Source organism: Centruroides sculpturatus, unplaced genomic scaffold (assembly GCF_000671375.1).
Source record: "Centruroides sculpturatus isolate CEXI.00-Female unplaced genomic scaffold, Cexi_2.0 scaffold153, whole genome shotgun sequence".
Taxonomy (NCBI): Eukaryota; Metazoa; Arthropoda; class Arachnida; order Scorpiones; family Buthidae; genus Centruroides; species Centruroides sculpturatus.
In genome coordinates this window covers 543,792-569,448 of record NW_019384491.1, presented here as the reverse complement: position 1 = coordinate 569,448, position 25,657 = coordinate 543,792, and the positions used below count along the sequence as shown (strand labels likewise).

Below are 25,657 nucleotides of genomic sequence, written 5' to 3'. Positions count from 1 at the left end.
GAATCAGCACAGAATAAGGAACGATTACATAAGAGGAACACTCAATATGGGACCTAATGGAAAGTATATTAAGATGTGCTTATTATGTGTTTATTATGATTGTGGCGAAACAACAGAGAACGTTTTACCATTTTTGCATGTTTTATTGCAGAAGATGCAGCCTACAAAGGAAGATCGTCTCTGTACTTTTTAGTAATTTTAGTGGAATACTGATAATGTGCAACGACGGAAATGAAAAAAGCAAAGACAAAGGTTTTTCTTTGTGAATGCTCTGTATTTTTACATTTTATATTTATTAAATAGATTAAGATGGTTCGGACACGTGGAGAGAAGTAAGGACTGCGTTAGAAAGAGGATTAAAAAGCAGGAAGTGATGCAAAATAGAAAATGAGAAAGACAGAAATTGACATGGAAAGACAAAGTGTCATAAATTTTTTGACAGAGGCAATGGACCAGAGACAATACTCTGAATCAAGAGATCTGAAAAAACACATTAACGTTGGAATTATACAATAATAGGATTATACACATAACGTTGGGATTACGTTGTTCATATAAACATGGGAACAAATTTACAAAAACAATGTAAAACTATTGACGTCATACATGAAAACATGTTAATAAACAATTTCCTGTATCATAAATATAACTTCATAAAAAGTTCACGAAGATGATTGAAATCAGAGCAATTATCCTACTATCTAAGAAAACTATAAATGTGACAGAATAAGTATTCATTATTTTTCAATAAAAGATCATTCAACGTCTCGTTGGTCATTATTATTTCTCAAATCATTGTCTTTATGCTTTATTATACGGAAGTTTTTCTATTCGTTTTATTCTTCCAAGAAAGCGCTATAGAATCTCCAGTGCTAAGAATTACTGGCAACAAAATTAACCCGTGGAATGCAGAAAATGTCATTGTTAGAAGCAAAATTTTGAAAAATATAACAAACAAGTAACTACTACCGAAATACAGAATCGATACCCCTAGAATTGTCGAAGCACATCCTTGAATTATTGGATAACCCGCAGCGTATAATGCGTATCTCATCTTACCCGCAGGATCGCTTTCTTCGCTACTTATGTAAGCGTACGTGATGTGAGCGGAATAATCTACACAAAATCCCGCACTCATAACTAGAATGATCATAGAAATAGTGTCAATATTAACGTTCCAAACAGACATGTATCCAACTATACACACCTCTATGGAGACTACAGTTAACATGATACATATAGTACATGTGAAATTTGGTATGAATAAGAAAAGTACCAAGGATACTAGTAATGCGGAAAGGCATACTGTCTGAATGCAAGTTGTTGTCGCATTTAAGTATTGATCATAATAAACGAAATATGGATCATGTACGAATACTTTAAATTTACTATCATCCGCTATTTTACGAACTGTTTCCATCATTGTCATTTCTGCACTGGAGTTTTTTATATTATAACTAAGAATATAACATCTGGACGCTAAAATTCGATCTCCTTCAGTGTTAAAAACGATGTCGTTTCGAAATCTGCGGAAACTTTTTACATTTAAAAATACATTTTTCAATACATCCAAAAACTCATAGGAATTGTTCAAGTTATATCCTTTGAAGACCAATTTAGAAAGTGTACTTTCGCTAAAAGAAAGATATTCTCTCAGCCAGCATTCAGTTGTAAGATAGCCACTGATAAACGGAGCAGTTTCGAAAGTATTTAGAAGGCTTTCGACATCTTTTTGAGTTTGTACATCGGAATAATCTAAAGTCTGGTTAATAACAATTTGTATTCTGTGCGGGTGAAGTGTGAAATATTCATAATAATCAAGTATGAAAGGAACAGCGTATGAGGTGTACGGAAATACTTTCTTGTAATCTAGTCCCTGTTTAATGTATTTCAAGCAATAAATTCCCCCCGCTAAATAGCAAGTATATATTACAGCTAATAATATCTTAATATACAGTTTTTGTAAATATTTCCCTGTAACATCTCGCAAGAATACCATGATGTATAATTCTTGTGAATTTCTTTCGTTCTCATCTGAAAAACGTAAAATGTCTTTAAAAAACATATGACAACAAACCAATTCATTATTTTCGTTAAATTTTCCGCATTTTCTTACCTGAAATGATTGGTTTAAGTTGAAATAGAAGTAACGGATGAAGATTTCGTTTTTCTCTGTAACCTTCCAGAGCCATAATTCCACCGAAGAAAAATATTTGATAGATGTAATCGAAGACTAACGACACTGCACAATATGTACCGAATATCCGTACAACTCTATAAGGAGTGATAAGGCATGTACAAAAAGCAAGAATATTGGTTATAGAAGTGACAGAAACAGAAACTGCAGCCTCGGAGTAAGAATCGCTCATTCTTTTCTTCACTTCGTCGTTGCTGTCTGTACGTCTCCAAGCAGATAAAAGTACAAAAGAGTCGTCGATGCCTATACCTGTAGAAATAGTGTGTTTAGTGTCGTTAAAGTTTTACGTTTATAAGAAACGAGTTTAATATCATTTCTAAACACTAATAAATATAAATTCGCAGTTTAAAGGTATTTAAGTGATAGAGTTGAATATGCAAAAATAAGGTTAATGAACTTTTTTTCATATTAAAAGTGGTAGAACTCTGCTCGTTTATTGTTGTATCAGACGAGTTTTGCTATCAGCATCAAAATATAATGCTATAGAAATTGTAGACTTTTTTGCAAATTGTATCAACAATTAAATGACATCGTTACAAAAATACCTTCTTACCGCTGTGAGCAGCAGTAGAAAGACATCTTGAGGTTCGAACATGAATCTTTAAAGATTCGTCTACTAATGTGACGTAGATTTTTTTCAAGTTTTTTAAAGATTGATTTTAATTTAATTGATGCACTATAACATTCCTCTATGTTCACTGACTTACGGCGTAAATCTGGTCCATTTTTAAGTGCTAAAACTAAATTAGTATTATCTTGGTTAAATTAATATTACATTATTATCTGAAGAATTTCTGTTCAATTCATTACATAGACTTATAGTATTAGTACCTACCGATTTGCATATCAAAGTTCATACAACTGTAATCTCTTAATTAAAGTTTGCGTTTAACAACAATAGAGTTTAGTACATTTTGATGTTTTTGTTTAAAAACGCTCGAATTTGTATAATAGAATCTATTTCACATCCTGTTTCATCAACGCCTTTGAATGTTTACACGTGTGTTTGTTTAAAAGTAAAGATAGCATTTTAAAGGTGCGTTTGACCACGCCTGGTGGCCGGCCATCTAATACGAACTGGTTCAAGCCAATTGCCCGCATAACATTTTAATGCTCCTAAAGAGCTATCTCTCAGAAAGGTTTGCAGTGGCCATTGAGAAGTGGAAAACGCTGCAGAGGACTGCTATTTTCAGGGGATACCCAAACGGATCGAAATCGGGCTCCCTCCTCTGGAACATCTTGTACAAAGGCTGCTGATACAGTCATCGGGCCTTATTTTTATTGGTAATCCATACATTCAGGGTTACGCCGAAGATACGGTCCTCTTCCTCTCACGTCCCAACAAGGAGACTCCGCAGAACGTAACTAACAATGTCTTGAAAGATATCTAAGTGTAAACTACTGCCTAAACATCAACTATAGTAAATGTTGTGCCACGGTCTTTCCGAATGGTAATCCGCTGAAAAAGAAGCGAGTAATTAAAATTAATGAACACGTGATTCAAAACACAAATAACATCAAATTTCTTTATTTGCTATTCGACCCACCTTGGAAGGACCACACCTATTATATATATGACTAGCAGCCCCAGCTATGCGTTGTTGTGACTCAAAATATATCTACAGTAGAGCATCGATTATCCGACTCAATTGGGGACTGCGGTTGGTCGGTTAATTGAAAAATCAGATAACCGAAAAGTATGAAAAAATCCATTATTAGTGTAGTATATTATTATATTCCATGTAATTAGTATGTTAACGCTATTAACCTACTTCGCGTTGAATTTTCATCTATGTTAAATCTAACAAATTTTTTAAAAGTAATATTCGTCGCTATTGTACCCTTAAAAATTATTTTATCGCTCACAAAACAAACAACCACTCATAATTAAAAAATTAAGCCTCGTTTAAATACTGTCCTCCCTTTCATGGTCGAGTCATGTTGCCAGCTCGACCATGAAAGGGAGGCTCTTTACCTCATTACCTCATTATCTCATTACTAACATTACCTCTTTATAATATTACTAGCTGTTACCCGAGACTTCGCCCGCGGAGGATTTGCAAACAAGCAAACCCCATTTATATTCACAATTTTAACAACCATTGTAATTGTTATATAACACGTACTGCTGAGAATGATGACAATTGCCGAGAATCAAACAAACTATTTTCAATGTGATCAATTTTCTGGAACGTTTACAATCGTCCTATATTCGAACCAATACGCAATAACAAATTCGAATTTAAGAAGGTTCGAACATTTCGTTAAAAAATCGAAATATATAAAAATATTTATAACAATGTCTGAAATGTTATTAATTTAATACACTTAAGTATTTAATGAAGACTAAACATAACAAAAAATCGCATGTAAAATAGCACAGTAGAAGCCGTTTTCCCGGTTGAGTCTTAATGCTCTCTCTCTCCCCGCGGGGGAATTTCGAAAAATCCCTTCTTACTGTGCGTTTTCATGACGTACCCTAACTGTGTTCCAAATTCTTTAGGTTCAGCGGTTTGCTCTGGGCGATGTTGAATCAGCGAGTCATTTAGTCAGACAGGACAAGAAATTTTACGAGGGTTGTCCCAGAAGTACCCGACCTGACATAGATGGCGGTACTTGTTTGAAAAAAAAAAAAACGACTATGTTCGAAACTATCAACCTTATAAAGCTTAGGTTTGAAGTTTGGAGACGTTACGTTGTATAGTATTTTTTTGGCAGCCATAAATAATGAACAATCTCAGTGAATTTCTAAACATGAAAAAATTTGTCATCGTTATGTGATACAATACTTTCATTTGAAAGGTTTCAGTCCAACCAATATTAAAGCTGAGCTAGATTCTACTCTGGGGGAGTCTGTTCCCTCATTTACAACAATAAAATATTGGGTAGCAGAGTTTAAACGAGGCCGTACGAGCTGCCAAGACGAACATCGTAGTGGTCGACCAAGTGAGGTAACCATGCTAGAAATGGTGGAAAAAATCCACGAAATGGTATTGGATGACAGTCAACTCAAAGTGCGAGAGCTAGCAGACATGGTAAGCATTTCAAAAAGAGCTGTGCATTGCATTCTAACTGAAAATTTGGACATGAGAAAGCTGTGCGCAAGATGGGTGCCGCGTTTGCACACAGTGGGACAAAAACAGCGTCGTGAGGATGTTTCAATCGAGTCTTTGGCAATGTTTCGCAGCAACAAAGCCGAGTTTTTGCGTTGATTCATAACCATGGATGAAANATGTTAAATGTAATTTTAAAATTATTTTATTCTTTTAATTTACATAGAATATACTACAAAAATACCTGCTGAGGATGGACGAAAGAGTCCGAAAAACAATATTATGTATGTGTCCAGGTATATTAAATAAAATAAAAAATTGTTTTCTGTGAAACTCTGTAGCATTATCTGTAAAGCCGGTATAATAAGTCCTGATATTAGAAATTACGTACTTGTAGACTGAAATTTATATTTTAATAATCATAGGAAGGTCGGACACCCAGTAGTCACTGAGGTGACTTGGACAATAAAGATCGAATTCAAGATAAGTGCTCGAGCTCTGGCTCTGGTGATACAACCCAATGGGGACCAGCCATCCTTGCCTTCCTTGCTCTCGAGTCCGACCCTCTAACCTATCCTACAGTTTTACACGCATTAAGCTGTTTTACACGCACTCAACCAAGAACTGAGTGATGCTTATCTTGTCGGGCTGCGCGGCTCCCTTCCCAAAAGGGACCCGTTTAATATATAGCTGAGCTATAGGTTTTTAGACCTATCCCTTCTCAGTGTACATTCTCATGACGTAACCCTAATGGGTATTAAATTTCAACTCTCAACTTCTAACTGTTTGGGCTCTGCGCTCGATTTATACAATTTTCCTTTCAGATTGCAGCAAATTTTCTTGTCGCATAACACACCGCTCAGCTTCCTCCAGTTCATCCATTTACATTGAATTGTATGCTGTACCTCCGAATTCAATCCTCCTCCCATCTCGACAAATGTCCCAAGATATTAAAAACTCGGAACAAAAGAGAACGGCACATTTGGGATTTTAATATTACACTCATCGCTACAATTCAGAGTCATATAAGCTGTTTTAGTTCTGCTAATCTTCATGCTCCTTTTTTCTGAAACTTTTCTCCAACCTTCCAGTTTCTTCTCAGCCTTGGTTTGAGAAAGTTCACACAGCACACTTTTATTCGCAAACAGCATACTCCAAGGAGGCTCACGCTCCACGCCACACATCAACACGTCCATTATTACGTCAAACAAATAAGGGCTAAGGACCGATCCCTGATGTAAACCAACATTAACGAAGAACCCTTGTGTAGTGTCCACACTACTCTTAACTTGAGTCTCCGCTTTTTCGTACATTTCCTTGACGAGCCTAACATATTTTTCTGGAACATTCTTTTCCCTCAAACATCTCCATATCTCTTGCCTTGGTACCCTATCATACGCCTTTTCTAGATCTATGAACACCATGTGCATTTCTTGCATTTCTCTGTGCTTTCCCATTAGCTGTTTTACAGCAAAGATATCACCAGTCGTACTCCTTCCGGGCAAAAAGTCAAACTGTTCCTCTACAATCTCAGAGGTTTGCTTAATTTGTCTTTCTACAATTTTCTCCCAAATCTTTATAGTATGGGACAATATTATTATACTTCTGTAATTTCCGCAATTTTGTACATCCTATTTACCTTTAAAGATCGGAACAAGAATGCTCTTCCTCCATTCATCTGGGCTCTTCTCCTGCTGCCAGAGTTTCTTCATAAGATTCCAGAGTATACCAATTCCTTCCTCATCCAAATTTCTCCAAGTCTCAACAGGAATCCGATCAGTGCCTACTGCTTTTTCCATCTTCATTTTCCTAAGCACACTTTCCACTTCTCTGCTAATATCTTGCAGAGAAGAAGTGAAAAGTAAAGTACATAGAGAAGTAACATTGAAAATAACCAATATAAAATTACAACTGCTTGGCTAAAAGGTTACTGATTTTCAGATTGTATTAATTAACTATGAAAATTGAAACTTATTGGTACAAGAATTATTAAGTTTCAATAAGTACAAGTGTTAAAAAGAAAAAGTCTAGTAATCCACGGATATAAAAATAATTTGTTTTTAAATTTACTACTAATTTTTATTTTGAGAGCTGAATTTTGAGCTCCTTGCAAGACGCGCGCCTGTGCATAAATCTGCCACTGGCTATACTTACTCCAAAAATTTTAAATACTCCTTTTCTCGCTATGTCTGTTGTTTGTTTTGTTATCCCTTTCCGTAATTTCGAATACTAACCGAAATGCCTAGTATAAAGATTATGTGAGTAGCAATACGAATGTGTTTAACTGAAGCATGGTACCAACTCTTTCAATGTACTGTACACTCTCATTACAAGGATTAGTAGCAGGTGACACTCTCAACATGGTCGTGTTATTACTCACGTGAGTCCAGACTAACAAGAAAGTACCCAAGATGGAAAACAGGTGTCATGCTGTGGAACGACATTTTGCTGATATCTTCACAAAGTGAGTAAATTAAATAGATTTGAAACGTTACACTCTATTTATTTATTAATTCAAAGGTTACAGAAAATAAGAACAACTTATCATAAAGTAATGTAAACTTTTGAAATTCAGAGAACAAGTTTAGTGAAATAACATAAAATTTCAAATGTAGAATACAGCGTGCATCGAAAGCTTTGTAAAACTAGAACACACAATGCAACAACACAAAAATACCTGCTGAGGATGGACGAAAGAGTCCGANGTGATTCCAATCAGTATGAAATATAATATATTTAAAATATATATAAATATAATAAGACAACGAACTAGTGAAATCAAAACTCAGAAAGAAGAAGAAGAGGAAATAATAAAAATGTTTATGTTAAATGATTATCCGAAAAGTCTGCTGAACAAACGGTTAAAAAAACTGGAAAATGATAAACAATTAAAATCAATAGATAAAGAAAAAATTTTGTTAAAATAAGGTATATCCCTAAGATGTTTGAAAGAACTAAAAAAGTATTAAACAGTAGAATTAATCTAATATTGGAAAAAGTAAATACAACAAAAAACCATTTATGTTATACAAATGAAAGAAAATATGGCATATTCGAAGAAAAAGGAGTGGTGTATTCCTTTAATTGTAATTGTAAATCATAAAAAATATATATAGGGGAAACGAAAAGAAAACTAAAAGTAAGAATAAATGAACACATCCGAGCAATCAAGAGAAATTATGCAAATTCAGTAGTAGCGAAGCACTGTAATACCATAGGCTGTGAAATAGTATTAAATTCAGTAAAAATAAAGAAAAAAGAAAAGAATNCGGCCACATTTGGAAAAAAAAAGTGTAGTTTCATCAAGACAACGCACCAGTTCACACATCCGTTATTGCGATGGCCAAAATCAATGAGTTAAGGTTCAAATTGCTTCTTCATGCACCCTATTCGCCAGATTTAGCCCCTCGGATTATTTTCTTTTTCCAAACTTAAAAAATTGGCTTGGAGATAAAAGATTTGCCAACAATGAAGAGGTGGAGTCTGCGGTTGATGGCTGTTTTGAGAAGCCTGACAATTCTCACTATAAACAGGGGATCGAAGCAATGTACATTGCTGGAAAAAGTGTATCGAGCTAAAAGGAGACTATATTGAAAAATAAAGATACGTTTTACCAAATTTTTTGTGTCTTCTTTGTTAGGTTGGGTACTTCTGGGATTACCCTCGTATATATATTGAGTATAGATAAAGCGACGAAAATGAACTCATTACTCCAGCATATCTCCAGGAACTTCTGGAACCTTGACACCAAGCACAGCAAAACTATTTATAAAGGGGTTATTGAACCTATTCACACGTACAGTAAACCCCCTATAACACGGGTTCCTATAATTACGATTCCTATAAGACGGCAAAAAAATTGCCACGATATCCGTACAAACCTGGTAAAAAACTACTATAATTCGATAAAACATCATCGGGCAGACGAACTATTTTCCGCAGTCCAGCGCCACGCTACGGAGAATTTAGGCGGGTAAATTGAGTTTACTATCGTCTGTACAGTATTATATATAAATTATATATAAATTAGGTACTGTACATATANAAAACTAAAAGTAAGAATAAATGAACACATCCGAGCAATCAAGAGAAATTATGCAAATTCAGTAGTAGCGAAGCACTGTAATACCATAGGCTGTGAAATAGTATTAAATTCAGTAAAAATAAAGAAAAAAGAAAAGAATAATTACAAAAGACAACTTTACGAACACATTAATATAATTAGACAAAAATAACAGAATAAATAGTAATACCGGTAGAGAAATGCGCCAATCACGGCGAAGAGTCATAGAGGAAGAAGGGCGTCTGAAGGATAAAAAGAACAATAGAAAGTTATTTAAATTGAACAGGAAGAGATGTAAGTTGTAAAATGGTAAATAAATATAAAAAAAGCAGATATAATGTAAAACATTAATGTAATAGCTTTAATTTACACTATTATTGTTGTTATTGGTTAAAATTGAATGTCCCGTGGAGTTAAAAACGAAAGAAATAAATCTGAAAATTGTAAGAATTTTATTAATGTATATAAATACATAACTTTGTCGGGAAATGTTAAATGTAATTTTAAAATTATTTTATTCTTTTAATTTACATAGAATATACTACAAAAATACCTGCTGAGGATGGACGAAAGAGTCCGAAAAACAATATTATGTATGTGTCCAGGTATATTAAATAAAATAAAAAATTGTTTTCTGTGAAACTCTGTAGCATTATCTGTAAAGCCGGTATAATAAGTCCTGATATTAGAAATTACGTACTTGTAGACTGAAATTTATATTTTAATAATCATAGGAAGGTCGGACACCCAGTAGTCACTGAGGTGACTTGGACAATAAAGATCGAATTCAAGATAAGTGCTCGAGCTCTGGCTCTGGTGATACAACCCAATGGGGACCAGCCATCCTTGCCTTCCTTGCTCTCGAGTCCGACCCTCTAACCTATCCTACAGTTTTACACGCATTAAGCTGTTTTACACGCACTCAACCAAGAACTGAGTGATGCTTATCTTGTCGGGCTGCGCGGCTCCCTTCCCAAAAGGGACCCGTTTAATATATAGCTGAGCTATAGGTTTTTAGACCTATCCCTTCTCAGTGTACATTCTCATGACGTAACCCTAATGGGTATTAAATTTCAACTCTCAACTTCTAACTGTTTGGGCTCTGCGCTCGATTTATACAATTTTCCTTTCAGATTGCAGCAAATTTTCTTGTCGCATAACACACCGCTCAGCTTCCTCCAGTTCATCCATTTACATTGAATTGTATGCTGTACCTCCGAATTCAATCCTCCTCCCATCTCGACAAATGTCCCAAGATATTAAAAACTCGGAACAAAAGAGAACGGCACATTTGGGATTTTAATATTACACTCATCGCTACAATTCAGAGTCATATAAGCTGTTTTAGTTCTGCTAATCTTCATGCTCCTTTTTTCTGAAACTTTTCTCCAACCTTCCAGTTTCTTCTCAGCCTTGGTTTGAGAAAGTTCACACAGCACACTTTTATTCGCAAACAGCATACTCCAAGGAGGCTCACGCTCCACGCCACACATCAACACGTCCATTATTACGTCAAACAAATAAGGGCTAAGGACCGATCCCTGATGTAAACCAACATTAACGAAGAACCCTTGTGTAGTGTCCACACTACTCTTAACTTGAGTCTCCGCTTTTTCGTACATTTCCTTGACGAGCCTAACATATTTTTCTGGAACATTCTTTTCCCTCAAACATCTCCATATCTCTTGCCTTGGTACCCTATCATACGCCTTTTCTAGATCTATGAACACCATGTGCATTTCTTGCATTTCTCTGTGCTTTCCCATTAGCTGTTTTACAGCAAAGATATCACCAGTCGTACTCCTTCCGGGCAAAAAGTCAAACTGTTCCTCTACAATCTCAGAGGTTTGCTTAATTTGTCTTTCTACAATTTTCTCCCAAATCTTTATAGTATGGGACAATATTATTATACTTCTGTAATTTCCGCAATTTTGTACATCCTATTTACCTTTAAAGATCGGAACAAGAATGCTCTTCCTCCATTCATCTGGGCTCTTCTCCTGCTGCCAGAGTTTCTTCATAAGATTCCAGAGTATACCAATTCCTTCCTCATCCAAATTTCTCCAAGTCTCAACAGGAATCCGATCAGTGCCTACTGCTTTTTCCATCTTCATTTTCCTAAGCACACTTTCCACTTCTCTGCTAATATCTTGCAGAGAAGAAGTGAAAAGTAAAGTACATAGAGAAGTAACATTGAAAATAACCAATATAAAATTACAACTGCTTGGCTAAAAGGTTGCTGATTTTCAGATTGTATTAATTAACTATGAAAATTGAAACTTATTGGTACAAGAATTATTAAGTTTCAATAAGTACAAGTGTTAAAAAGAAAAAGTCTAGTAATCCACGGATATAAAAATAATTTGTTTTTAAATTTACTACTAATTTTTATTTTGAGAGCTGAATTTTGAGCTCCTTGCAAGACGCACGCCTGTGCATAAATCTGCCACTGGCTATACTTACTCCAAAAATTTTAAATACTCCTTTTCTCGCTATGTCTGTTGTTTGTTTTGTTATCCCTTTCCGTAATTTCGAATACTAACCGAAATGCCTAGTATAAAGATTATGTGAGTAGCAATACGAATGTGTTTAACTGAAGCATGGTACCAACTCTTTCAATGTACTGTACACTCTCATTACAAGGATTAGTAGCAGGTGACACTCTCAACATGGTCGTGTTATTACTCACGTGAGTCCAGACTAACAAGAAAGTACCCAAGATGGAAAACAGGTGTCATGCTGTGGAACGACATTTTGCTGATATCTTCACAAAGTGAGTAAATTAAATAGATTTGAAACGTTACACTCTATTTATTTATTAATTCAAAGGTTACAGAAAATAAGAACAACTTATCATAAAGTAATGTAAACTTTTGAAATTCAGAGAACAAGTTTAGTGAAATAACATAAAATTTCAAATGTAGAATACAGCGTGCATCGAAAGCTTTGTAAAACTAGAACACACAATGCAACAACACAATGATGCTAGCAATTTTTAGATTAAAAGTCATCGTGGAACAAATTGAAGAAAAATTAATATTAAAGAAAAATCTGATAACAGATAGCGCTATACATCATTTAGTAAATTCCTTGTCCCTTTATAGTCGAACTATCTATATAAAATCTAGTAACTCAGTTATTCAGTCACTTCCACAAGTTCCATATATTAAACTAGAAACTAGAAAAGAAAAAATACGAAAAAAACTTTAAAGAAACTTTTTTTATTTATATAAATGCACTAAAAGGTAAAAAATAACTTTATAATGTTTTACTGTATTATTGGTTTTATGCAACCGAAAACAAAAAGCCTTGGGCATACAATAACGATATAAGCGATTGAGGTATGTAACCTTACCCTCTCTATCATAGGACTCTTTCATGCAATACTGTATTCTACAATGTAGAATACTTCTGAAAATCCCAAAATACTAAATAATTAAATAAACATTTATTGATGTAAGTATTTGTGTGCGATCCTCACCCTAGAAAATTTTCTGCGCACGTCCATGCTCGTTACGTTTCTTTTCCAACTCATTTCATCACAATACTAACGATATACACAAACTTCTAAAGTTCGACTAGTAAAACTGCGCACAGATGTAAATGTTTCAAAATCTATGTGTCAAGCACGAGTCCTTTTGTAACACGGTAAACAGAAATATGTAATAAGATATTAACAATTAGCACGAATGTAAATAATGTATAAAATGATTAACAGATGTCGCCACTCGCAGTATTTGTACTGATTAGTGGCATNAATTATTATTATTCATTTGGCCAATAAATTATTATTTGGTCAATATAACAATATAAATAATTCATTATATTTGTAATAGGAATTTATTATTGTCACGGAATGCGTGTAATGTTAACTAGGGGACGAGTAACGAAAAACCGGATAGGTTTGAATCACTACGTAAGACGATAAAGTTTGAAATAGTTAAGGTAATATAAGGTAAAATCGAGGTTTACAAGCGAAAGTAAATAAACAAATTAAACTATTTTAAAGTATTTATAAAATGTTTAATAGATAGAAATATAGATCCGTATGACGCGATTGAGACGGTAAGATTTACCCTCCGAATAAAGGGAATGGCGACCCCCCTCTGTGCGAACAATAAATGTCTAATGAACCATCCCCGTACGTGCAACCCTTCCCGAGATGTAGCCCTCCGAAAATTATTCTACGGGTCACGTGACCGCCTGAAGAATTTACCCTGCGAATGAGCGGTTCGGCGACCCCCCGAGTGTGGGCGAGCGCGCGTTAATTTTTTTTCGCGCGGTAGGCTCCTTTTTGACCACGATGTCACGTGACCGGAAATGACGTAGGCGAATTTTCACGGGCTTATATCTCGCGAAGGATCGCGAGTAAAGGTATGGTTCCTATGACTTTATTGTTCGCACAGAGGGGCTAAATTTTGGAGGTTGCCACCCCTTCATTCGGAGGGTAAATCTTACTATTGGGACTTTAACGGAACTGTACAGCATACTGATAGGAAGAAAAAGTCAAAGGAACCGTGCCTCATGGAAATTTGTAAATAACGCTCAATAGGGGGCTCCCGGGCTAGTAGTTAGTCTAGAATCGATTAATTTTATGGAAGAAAACCTTTCAAATAGCCGTAGTCCGTAAACTTCACACGTGTCGGGCTGTGATTGGCAAGGACTCGTACAAAATTGATTCATAAAGAACAGAACATATATACCGTGTTATAGGGGGTCGACTGTATGTTGTGAGGTGTGGGATGCGCTGTTCAGAGGGTGCACATCTGTAAAAAGCTCCTCTCTGCACAGCGCACAGCAGCGATTGCCATCACCAAGTCCTATAGGACTGCACCTACTGATGCCCTTCTCGTCATAGCAGGGATGATCCCCATCCATTGGGTCATCCTGAATAAATACCTGTATCACCAGCAAGTAGCCACATCAGAAATTGACATGGACTATTTGCAGTCATTGATTAAAAAGTTTAACCTCCCTGCATATATAAGGAAATTCCTCCTGGAACATGGTCTGGACATTAACTATGACATGCATACCCTTTATTTTGTCAATGACCCAGGCTCCAACATCTGCTTCTATCAATCCACCATTGCGCATGGTATAAACTACTACACTGATGGATCCAAATCTCCAGGGACAGTGGGTACGGCTGTTATCCTCGATGATCCAATGAAGAGGACCTGGCAAGATGCCTATACAGGCTAAATCCTTCTTGCTCCATCAACTAAGCCGAGTCGCAAGGCATCCTTAACACCGTCAGGCGTATCTAGGATAATATTACCAGTTACAATGGTAAAAACAACATCATTAGCGACAGTCGTGTCGCCCTTTACCAGATTCGTAAGCGTAACTGCCATTTCCCCATAGTAAACAATAGCTTAAAGATCCTATACGAAATCTCGAATACTGTCAATATAACTTTTTACTGGATCAATGGCCACTCAAGAAACAATGGCAGTGACAAGGCAGACAATCTGGCCAAAAAAGGCCTGCTCTTTATCCACTGTGTGTAGCTACGCTTTGATCGCCAGTCCTGGGTTCAAGGTAAGCTGGTATCTATTCTAACGTCTTGTTGGCAGAGAGAGTGGGATGGCAGTGGGAGGACGTCTCACCCACAACTATATCCTCAGCATCTCTCTCAGGATCAGCATTTTGTCACCAATCACGTCATGACCGAAATACTAAAAGCACATGGCAACTTCAAAACCTACCTCTGTAGGTTCTTGAGGAAGGGGAACGGTTTGTGCCACTGTGATACTAATGAGAACAAAGATCCAATACATCTAATCTTCATCTGCCCGGTTCATTCACGCCACTGGACAAACCTTCGCAAGGCTATTGCGGAACGACGCTAGTTTTGGCCCTGAGAACTATACACCTTTTTACAGGACAAGATCATCTATCAGGAATTCAAGACCTTCGTGAGACAACTAAAACTAACGGACTATACCACTACTAGCCCAAGCGGCAGACGCCCGGATGGCCGAGCGGTCAAGGTGGCAGCCTACCGCTCTGGGGACCCGGGATCGCATCCGGACGGGTCAAGGAATCCCACGAATTTTTCGGGGAGGTGTGTTCGGATATGTCGGGCCCCGTCCCTCACCACCCGGTCGCCCCATTGTGAGCCTGGCCGAACCCATAATGGCCTGCCATAAGAGGCTTTCTTACTGCCCACAGAGCGGAAAGAGTATAAAAAAAAGCCACAGCTGCACTTAACGGACAGTTCTTCTCCTGGGCCAACAGGGACCCCCAAAAGGGGACTCCTTATTGCTTCTTTTCAGTGCTATACCTTCTTTTGCTAACTTTTATCAAGGTTGCTTCATCTGTCCTACTCCTCAAAGTATTACTGCTCTATGAGCCTACTTCTTCCTTGTACATACAAATTACTCTGCATGCGTAAACCATTGTTTATCCTTGTCTTATCCAACAATCCCCTTTGCTGCTCATATCCTCACCCTTTTACTTTAAAACCTCCAACTATCCCACTTTCCAAATTTTCCTCAAATCACTCTCCCTCCTTCCTTCACCCATCTTTCTTATCTTTTAAGGCTACACCATTGAGTACAGCCTTTCTTCTTTCACACGTGTGTGTGAATGAAGCAGTTTGTTAGTGCTAACATTAAAATAAAATGTGATACCTTAAAAAGTTCAGGATATGGTATTTTCAATTGATGTTACTTGACCAATGACATTGTGTCATTTCGAACCGTCCTAGTATCACGATACACGTGACAATAGTAGGCTGCAATAACCAAGTCCTTTATGTGGTTTTCGTTTAAATATTTTTTATATTATGGTATTTAATTTATATAAATAGGTTATCTTACGTAAGGGTTTTATCATACCGAGTGACCAATCTAACACAGGATCCAAATTTTCTTCTACTGTAGACAAGTTGAAGAATCTTTACAATGTGTTAGATTAATAACTCGGTGTGATAAACTTTCACGTAAGATAACCTTTGTAGTTATATAAATGAAATACAGTAAAGCCTCGATTTTCCGACCACCGATTAACCGACACTTCGGTTAACCGACTTTCCTAGTCCACAAGTTTCAAATGTCCGCTAGTGATGTGGCGCTACAATCTTCGGCTATGTCTTGGCTACTTTAATATTTTATTTACGTGTTTTAGCTGGCAACACTCATTCGACCATGAAAGGGAGCCAGTATTTAAACGAGGCTTAATTTTCTGATTTTTAACGAATCAATAGCGACGATTATTATTTTAAAAAATTTTTGTTAGGCTTAACATCAATGAAAATTCAACGCGAAGTAGGTTAATAGCGATATACTAATATACTAATTAGATGGATATAACAATATACTACACTAATAATGGATTTTTTCATACTTTTCGGTGATCCGACTTTTCAATTATCCGACCAACCGCAGTCCCCAATTGAATCGGATAATCGAAACTGTACTGTACTATAATATAAGGAGTAGTAGTAAGAAATAATCTAATAATCCTAATGTTTGTACTTATCTTTTACCTGGACAACGCCGAACTTCCCTCTTAGTGATTCAATTTAATTTGGGTATGAGGAAACTTTTTCCAAATGCGAGCTTTCATCGTATAAAAAAAATGTAAAAAAAATATTTGAAAATAAATAAACGTTAAATCTTTACCTTCACCACAAAACAGATCTAAATGTTATTGGAATCTGATATTAAACTGAAAATTTTAATGGATGATAAACGTAGTTTGTGCCCTCTAGGGGTCCAAAATACCCGATATCCTTTGTCTAACCTCTCTCCTCCTTCCAGTTTGGTCAAGCTACGAAGTTAAGCGGACGTTTGGAATCGACTTGGTAACTAGATCTCTTTATAAAGTGCTCTTGGTAGAATATCGAGGTGTCACAGCCTTTAATACTGATAAATATTCATAGTTTAAAGGTATATATTAAGATAGTAGAACATAAAAATAGTAGTAGCACAATGTGTGGATCCCGTGTTGCGAACATCGAGGAGTACGAAGAATGCATCCAGGCAGCGCTCGAGGCTCTGGATGAGAGCCGAAATTTGAAGGAGATCCGGGATGTCATCCAATCGAATCTAGAAAAAGCGTAGTACGCCTTAGTGTCCCTCTTTAAACATTTCACCGATTTGAAAGAGCAAAAAAGGCAGGATTCGTTAAGCCTACCTGCTAAGACTTTAAGTCCCCACCCCATCCCATCCCATCCCACCTCCCCATCCCACCCCACCCCACCCCACTCCATCCCATCCCATCCCATCCCATCCCATCCCATCCCATCCCATCGACCGAAGATAGAAATTCTTTGCACAGTATGCGAGCCGCAGGGGCCATGGAACCTATTCGATCCTTATGTGATTCGCATTAAATATGACAAAAATCGACGCATCGACATCGGACGCACTAAAAACCTTGAAATATTTCTATTCTTTGCGCAGTATGGAAGCCGGAGGGCCCACGGAATTAAATATGAGTTAAATAGGAAAAGAATCGACAGACGCACGCACTAACGAATCTTTAAAAAAAATAGACACTAAACATTCGAAAATTATCATTTCATAAATTAGGAGTCGACCGATCTAAAAAAAATCAAAAAACGCTAAATCAAACCCTAAGCTAAAGACAAATATAAGTAGAAATATTTAAAAACTCACCGATTGCTGTAGTTAAGCAGACGACGTTTGAGTAAAGATCTCATTACACGCGCGATGACGAGGAGGCGCTGGTCGGTCTGGACTCTCGAACTTTCGACTTTTGTCGATAAATCTTGCGAATTCGATCTTAAAAAGCGACGAAATGCATAGATTAGCACTTTACAAGAACCAATAAATCGAAATTTCCCAATAATTATGCCTAAAAACCACTTTAAGTGCCCATAAACTAGCAGCTACCTAACAACGCACTTTACTCTGCAAGAGTAAAGTGCGTTGTTAAGGATCGAATAGGTTCCTTGGCCCCTGCAAAGGAAGAATTAAAAGTTGCTTTGTTTCAAAGTTGAAAGGAAATTAACGATGACTTACACTCGACAAATTAGAGTCATTTCTGTTACCCTAAGATTATTTGTTAACAAATCAAAACATTTGTGTAATCAATAATTTTCGCAACGTTTTTATTGTTCGAAAATTTNATTAAATTTTATTGTAATAATTAAGGAAATAGTACGAGTGTAGTTTAAGGACGATTAATATCAACAGTATAGCATCGCTTCCCACTCAATTTTTTTGAAGATAAATATTTGCTAGACATTTGCGAAACACATAGAATTATTTGATGTCGACGAATATAAAAAGCGATATAAACAAGACCCGATAGGACTACTTTTCGTCTGTTCGTCGTTTGGGCCGTCATTGTTTAAGCTTGTTTTTGTCGTGGAGTATCACGTTAGATGGCGGATACGTACAAAACGTGTCACCTTAGAAACATCAGCCACGTGATTATCTCTAAAAACACAAGTAAATTATCAAATTACCTTAAAATTTAGATTAAATGGTTATAATCGTAAATAAATAGAACTTTTGATGCGCTCAAATTCAATCTCTGAATGAGACGTTTGGGACCTCAACAGAGTTGTAAAGCATATAGGAGTAACAAAGTCAAAAGAACCATACCTTTACATGCGACCCTTCGCGATGTATACACCCCCAAAAATTACTCTATGTGACATTTGCCTATGCTGTTTTTCCTCTCTCTAAACCTACACACACACACAGCACAGATGTGTGTGCATCTATTTCTTTTAATATCTCAAAATGGGGTTAAAATAAATAAATGAAATTTGGCACAGCTACTTGTATATAAGGAGCATTATGCTACAAAATTTTGGTGGTGAAAAGTGGAAAGGGTAAGGAGATAAATGGGGTTTTGTCATATTTCGTGTGGAGCCGGACAATGAATATTTTACTCGTTATTAGCATTTATTATTTTAAATGAAACCGTGCTACNTTAATTTTATTCGATATTAAAACATTTAATTTTTTATATTTTAAAAATTAACTTGAATATTCTCAACATTCGTATTATTTCCTTTGAGTAAAAATTATTTTTGTGATTAGATAAATAAATTTTGTTATCTGAAATAACTCGATTCGACGAATTTTTATTTGCAATCTTAAAAATTTTTATGTAATATTAATTTATTCGATAGTAATTTACTCAAAAAATTAATTTTGTGATCTGAGATAATTTTATTCAACAAATTTTTATTTGCAATTTTAATGTAATTGACATCTGAAATTAATTTTTTGATTAGTGCCACTCAAACCACTACTACTCATAGGCTGTATATTATTCCGTTAAACATTCATATAAATTAAAAGATATAATCTAGGTTAAGGGTTTTATGTCCAACAGATGGCGCTACGAGTACGACGCTCTGAGTTTGCTTTTCTGTGAGGCATTATGCTTTTCTGTGCAAATGAACTAAAGCAGGTCATCTTCTATCTATTTATATAAATAAAAATGTAATGTTCGTTTGTTCCTACCGATTTCTTTGAAATTTTGACAGAACGCTGCATTCGAATACTCGCGTGTTTTTATATAATATACGTGTCGAAATTCAACTTTACTGAAGGGAGATGGTTAACAGTTGATGAAATTGTAGAACGTTTAAATTCATCCCGTGAAACTGTTCATACACATCTACAACAAATCGGAAAAGTTTCAAAGCTAGTAAAATGGATACCACATGAACTGTCAATAGCTAACTGACAACAACGTGTAAACATTTGCACGTCTCTTTTATCACGCATTACTTTAGAACCTTTCTTGATCGGCTGGTTACTGGAGACAAAAAATAGATCCTCTATAATAATGTGACAAGAAGACGACAATAAACAGATCGCGACAACTAGCCAAAACCGGCTGCAAAAGGTGGGTTGCATCCAAAAAAAGTTCTTTTTCTGTTTGGTGGGATATGTCAAGTGTAATTCACTTTGAGCTGTTAGAACCTAATCAAACAATTACAGCTCAAATGTATTGTGATCAATTAGAGCGTTTAAATGAAAAAAAATCGACCGTCATTAGTGAACAGAAAGCAGGTTCTCTTACAACATGACAATGCCAGACCACATGCTGCAAAAATAACAGTAGAGAAACTCAAAAGGTTCAACTGGGAAATTTTACCTCATCCACCATATTCGCCAGATATTGCTCCCAGTGATTATCACCTTTTTCGCAGTTTGTAGAATTTTTTAAAAGGGAAAACTTTTGAAGATGAGAACAATGTAAAAAAGGCTATTTCTGAATATTTTGATTCAAAACCAAAATCATTTGACGAAGACGGGATTAAAAAGCTACCATCAAAATGGCAAGAAATTGTACAANTTAATATCAACAGTATAGCATCGCTTCCCACTCAATTTTTTTGAAGATAAATATTTGCTAGACATTTGCGAAACACACAGAATTATTTGATGTCGACGAATATAAAAAGCGATATAAACAAGACCCGATAGGACTACTTTTCGTCTGTTCGTCGTTTGGGCCGTCATTGTTTAAGCTTGTTTTTGTCGTGGAGTATCACGTTAGATGGCGAATACGTACAAAACGTGTCACCTTAGAAACATCAGCCACGTGATTATCTCTAAAAACACAAGTAAATTATCAAATTACCTTAAAATTTAGATTAAATGGTTATAATCGTAAATAAATAGAACTTTTGATGCGCTCAAATTCAATCTCTGAATGAGACGTTTGGGACCTCAACAGAGTTGTAAAGCATATAGGAGTAACAAAGTCAAAAGAACCATACCTTTACATGCGACCCTTCGCGATGTATACACCCCCAAAAATTACTCTATGTGACATTTGCCTATGCTGTTTTTCCTCTCTCTAAACCTACACACACACACAGCACAGATGTGTGTGCATCTATTTCTTTTAATATCTCAAAATGGGGTTAAAATAAATAAATGAAATTTGGCACAGCTACTTGTATATAAGGAGCATTATGCTACAAAATTTTGGTGGTGAAAAGTGGAAAGGGTAAGGAGATAAATGGGGTTTTGTCATATTTCGTGTGGAGCCGGACAATGAATATTTTACTCGTTATTAGCATTTATTATTTTAAATGAAACCGTGCTACCTTCAAAATAAATCTTTTTGCCATATTATAATAATTAATAATATTTTAAAAAATTTGTAACAAAATTTCATAACAGATGGCGCTATCACTTTCATAAATGTTATTGTTAATTAAAGGAAAATTTTATAACACCAGAGGAAGTCACATAACTCGTTTCTAGTTTTGTTTTTTTATTTTGGGTTGTAATTAAAATTAAAATGTCTTGTCTCATCTGTTATGAGATTTTACTTTAAAATGAAGTATATTATTATGATGCTATTAAACTTTGGTGTTAAAAGGTCGAGGAAGTGCGGAAATAGAGGGGTTATGTGTCATATATCTCGAGAGGAATTGGACCTAATGAAGATATTTCTCGTTATTAAGATTAAAATTTTCATGAAATTCGTCTCTTGATTTGCCAATTTGTAATAATCGAAAATAGAAACAGTTTTTTAATGATTAAATATCATAACAGATGGCGCCAAACACTATTAATAGTATCAATAATGATATACTGTAGAAGTTATTTTTAAAATAGAATCTTACAATAGTCAGGAAAGTTACATAACTAGTTCGTGGAATTTTTAAAATTATAATGATGCTATACTATCACGTGATAAAACAGGATTTTAACAAAATGTAAAATTAATGAATAACCTTTGTAAGTTCACGTGTTATAGCATTTCAATTTCTTAATGTAAAAATTAGACGAGAGATGGCGCTACGAGTTTATGTTTATTTGCACAGTCTATTATTATCAAGTCATTGGGTTGGGATATATGGGACATAAAACATTTTGAATGCTCTATACAAATTGCTACTATAATAAACTTATTAAAGCAACAAAATTATCCAGTTTTCTATGCAATAAGAGATATAATAGGTCCTCTCTCTAACAGTATCATCCAGTTGGAAGATCGTTATCCTTTTTTAATTAGTAACAATCGTAAGTTCAAGTAATAAACACTATTATTAAAGAGCATAATAACTTAATTGATAGTAATAATAGAACTAGACCTTGAACGATATGTAATTTGATACACAAGCAAACACAGAATGATAATATGAGTGATAATTCCATAAATTGGCCATAAATAATCTGGAATAATAATCATAGTTTCCCAGATGAATGGACTGAAACGTCATTGTGGCGTATTTTAAATAACATCATCATAACTAAAGACTAAATATAGATTCAGGATAAGTAGAAACGCAAATTGCTCTTGCTGTGGCTAAAGTGAAACAATAGAACGCCTTTTTTTATTTGCGACATTGCTCGCTCGGTTTGGTCATGGATAGCAAAGATATAAAGGATCGGAATAATATGGCAGATTGTAAAATACCAAACAAATTTTTTAGTGCCAAATCAGCACAAATATCTCCTAAATTGGATTATTGCTTTAGCCAAAAGGGCTATTTGGAAAAACAGATGTAAACTTACCTATGAGATAAAAAGATACAATGAATTGATAGTTGTCTGTAAAATAAAACAAGGTGCTGAACTAAAAATCTTAAGTGACTACAAAGAAATGACATGAACTGAAATAGATAGTCTAAATATTACAGAGGAACAGATAGTGTGATCCTTGTTAGTGAAAATAGTGATTTTTGAAGATGATTGGTAGATTAAGAAATGTTATACTGTATATCCTTTCTATACATTACCTGTATTGTACTTACATTTGTTTTTTGAAATCTAACCAACAGCCCTTAATATTTACCTATATTATTAGTATATTCTGTTAATAATATTGATGTATGAAGTGTATTCATGTATTGTTATTAACTTTGTTAGAATGTAAACCATATATAATTTTGTAAATCTTTTTGTTTCACTCTCATTGTTAATGGGTTAATGTTATTTATAACTTTTTGAATCATTTTTATAGATTTATGCTCATTTATATGTTTCATTATAACTTATTACAACATGTTTTGTAATCAAATCTTATATTACTGTTGGGTTATCACCTTTTCACAAAGAATATATATTATGTGTAAATGACTATACATTTGAATATTGTTGTTTTGATATATTATATTGTGAAATGTTATAGGTTTAAAAGCATTTAACACTTTAAATGCCACGATATCCCCTTATGTAAATATTATGTAAATAATTTGTGAGTTATTGTGAACTTATACGTAAGTTTGGTGGAAACAAACACCAAATTTAATGCAACTTTTGTACGGAATACAAGTATTAATATTTATAATTGCTACAGCATGTTGCTAAAATGTAAGATAACTAGTTTTCAATAAACTTTAATAAAAAATATTTTAATTAATATTTAGTCAAATTTTAAACTATGGATATAAAGGAAATTGCTGCCTTCTTTCACCTGTTAGTGCATATTAACAGCCCTAAAACATATTAACATGGCCGTTTATTAAGGGTGCAATGGCACTACGCATAAAAATGATGTCAAAAAACCCAGGAAACCTTTAAAATAGCAATGCAAGCGCTAATAATGATGATGATAATAAACCCAAATATAAATGAAAAGCGCAGAATAATCCGATAGCATAGCACGCCTGCAGTTTTCTTGAAAGACAACCGAAATAAATATATTAAATGAGAAAAAAAATTAGTTTAGGAGTTTAGAGTTACAGTATATATGCATATGAATATAAGTATTATAGAAGTTTCCAATAAGTTTAGGTTTAGTAAAATCATTCAAAGAGAAGGAGCAATTATTTAATATAAATTATATTCTCTCCACCTGAAATTAGTATTGTCTTGCTCCTGTGTANGCTGTTAACAGAACACACAACTGGAAGACACCTGGTGTAGACAACATTCACAATTTCTGGTATAAAAAGTTTACATCACTGCACCAGGAACTAGCTAAACATCTAACACACATCATCGTCAATCTACAAGACATGCCAAAATTTCTTACGCGGGGCATTACCTACATAAAACCTAAAAACAACAAAACCACAAACCCCACACAATACAGACTAATTACATGTCTTCCAACACTCTACAAATTATTGACATCCTGTATCACAAAAAAAAATATACAAACACGTAGAAGAACACGACATTCTTACTGAACAACAAAAAGGTTGCCGTAGAAATCACAGGGGATGCAAAGAACAGTTACTCATAGTATTATATAGGTAAATGTCTCTTCAATCCGAACAAAATTTCGGTAGACTTTCTCACAGCTCTACAGGTTAAAAATCTCCTTTATTGATTTTCACAGATGCATTTCAGGCAAGTTTAATTTTCCTGCCCCTCTTCAGTGCTTAAGATTTCCCACATGTTTCTTCATCTCTTTTACAGTACTTGTACTATCAATTTACAATGTTTTCAAATTTATAATTCTCAATTTTTTCTTAAGGGCGTTTTACATCGAAATCCATACCATTTTGTTACACAAATGTTTTTCTTTAAAAGTGTAACAACAATAACAGAGTAGTATACGTTGTATAAACTTTAAAATGGTTCAACATACCTTTATGTTGAACCATTTTAAAGTTTATACAAAAAACTTTTCAGTTCAATTCATATGAAAATTAATATGCGATAAATAATTTTTACAATTTGTACTAATATCCGATGTGATTGAGAATTATTAATATATATTTGCAATTTTTTTTTCTTTTAATATCCAAATAAATTAAAACACAACAATTTGAAATAACATTTTAACAACACAGCAAAGTTTGATATATTGTTTAATAGTATGTTTAATAGTTTAATAGTATAAATTAATATAACACCAAAACAAAATTATGTTTGAAATTTTTTTATTTTTTTACATTAATAGATTAAATTAGTTTTATTTAAGCTTTTCCAGTTTTTCATTTAGTTTATCAATAATCAGTGTTGTACTTCAATGAAAAATTATTTAAATATAATGTTGTTTTTTCATTTTTTAATAAATAAATTACATAATATTAAAACACAGAAAACAGTGAGCAGCAAAATTGGCATTGAATACTGCACTTCTGTTAAATTTAAGTATAAATACAGTCACTAGAATCAGTGATCAATCACAAACTTTACCATGTAATAAGTTGTATCAAGATGAGTCGTAAGTATATTTTCTTTTTATATCTATACTTGATTGACATATTTTTTCAAAAAAAAACAACATAATATTAAAACATAATATAATATTTTCTTCTCTAACTCTGTATAAAATAAAAATATTTAATTAATAATAATAATATTAGTTTATCAATTGTGGTAAATTGTTTTATCTCTGATTAATTTAAGGCTCTGTTATAGTACTGGTACATTTTGTGCATGTTGTTTTCCAATACTGTCTATGGGATGTATTTGTAGTATGGTT

General features: G+C 34.5%; 1 protein-coding gene across 1 annotated transcript in view; it reads right to left on the bottom strand.

Annotated features, from left to right (window-relative positions):
* Window positions 1-811: 811 nt before the first annotated feature.
* Window positions 812-25,657, bottom strand: part of LOC111621791 (patched domain-containing protein 3-like) — an 83,857-nt gene continuing 59,011 nt past the window's right edge. The window contains exons 4-5 of the mRNA XM_023364041.1: window positions 2,117-2,446; window positions 812-2,034 (exon numbers count right to left, since the gene is read on the bottom strand). Of these exons, the coding sequence (XP_023219809.1) occupies window positions 812-2,034; window positions 2,117-2,446 (1,553 nt within the window). The remainder of the gene's footprint in view (window positions 2,035-2,116; window positions 2,447-25,657) is intronic.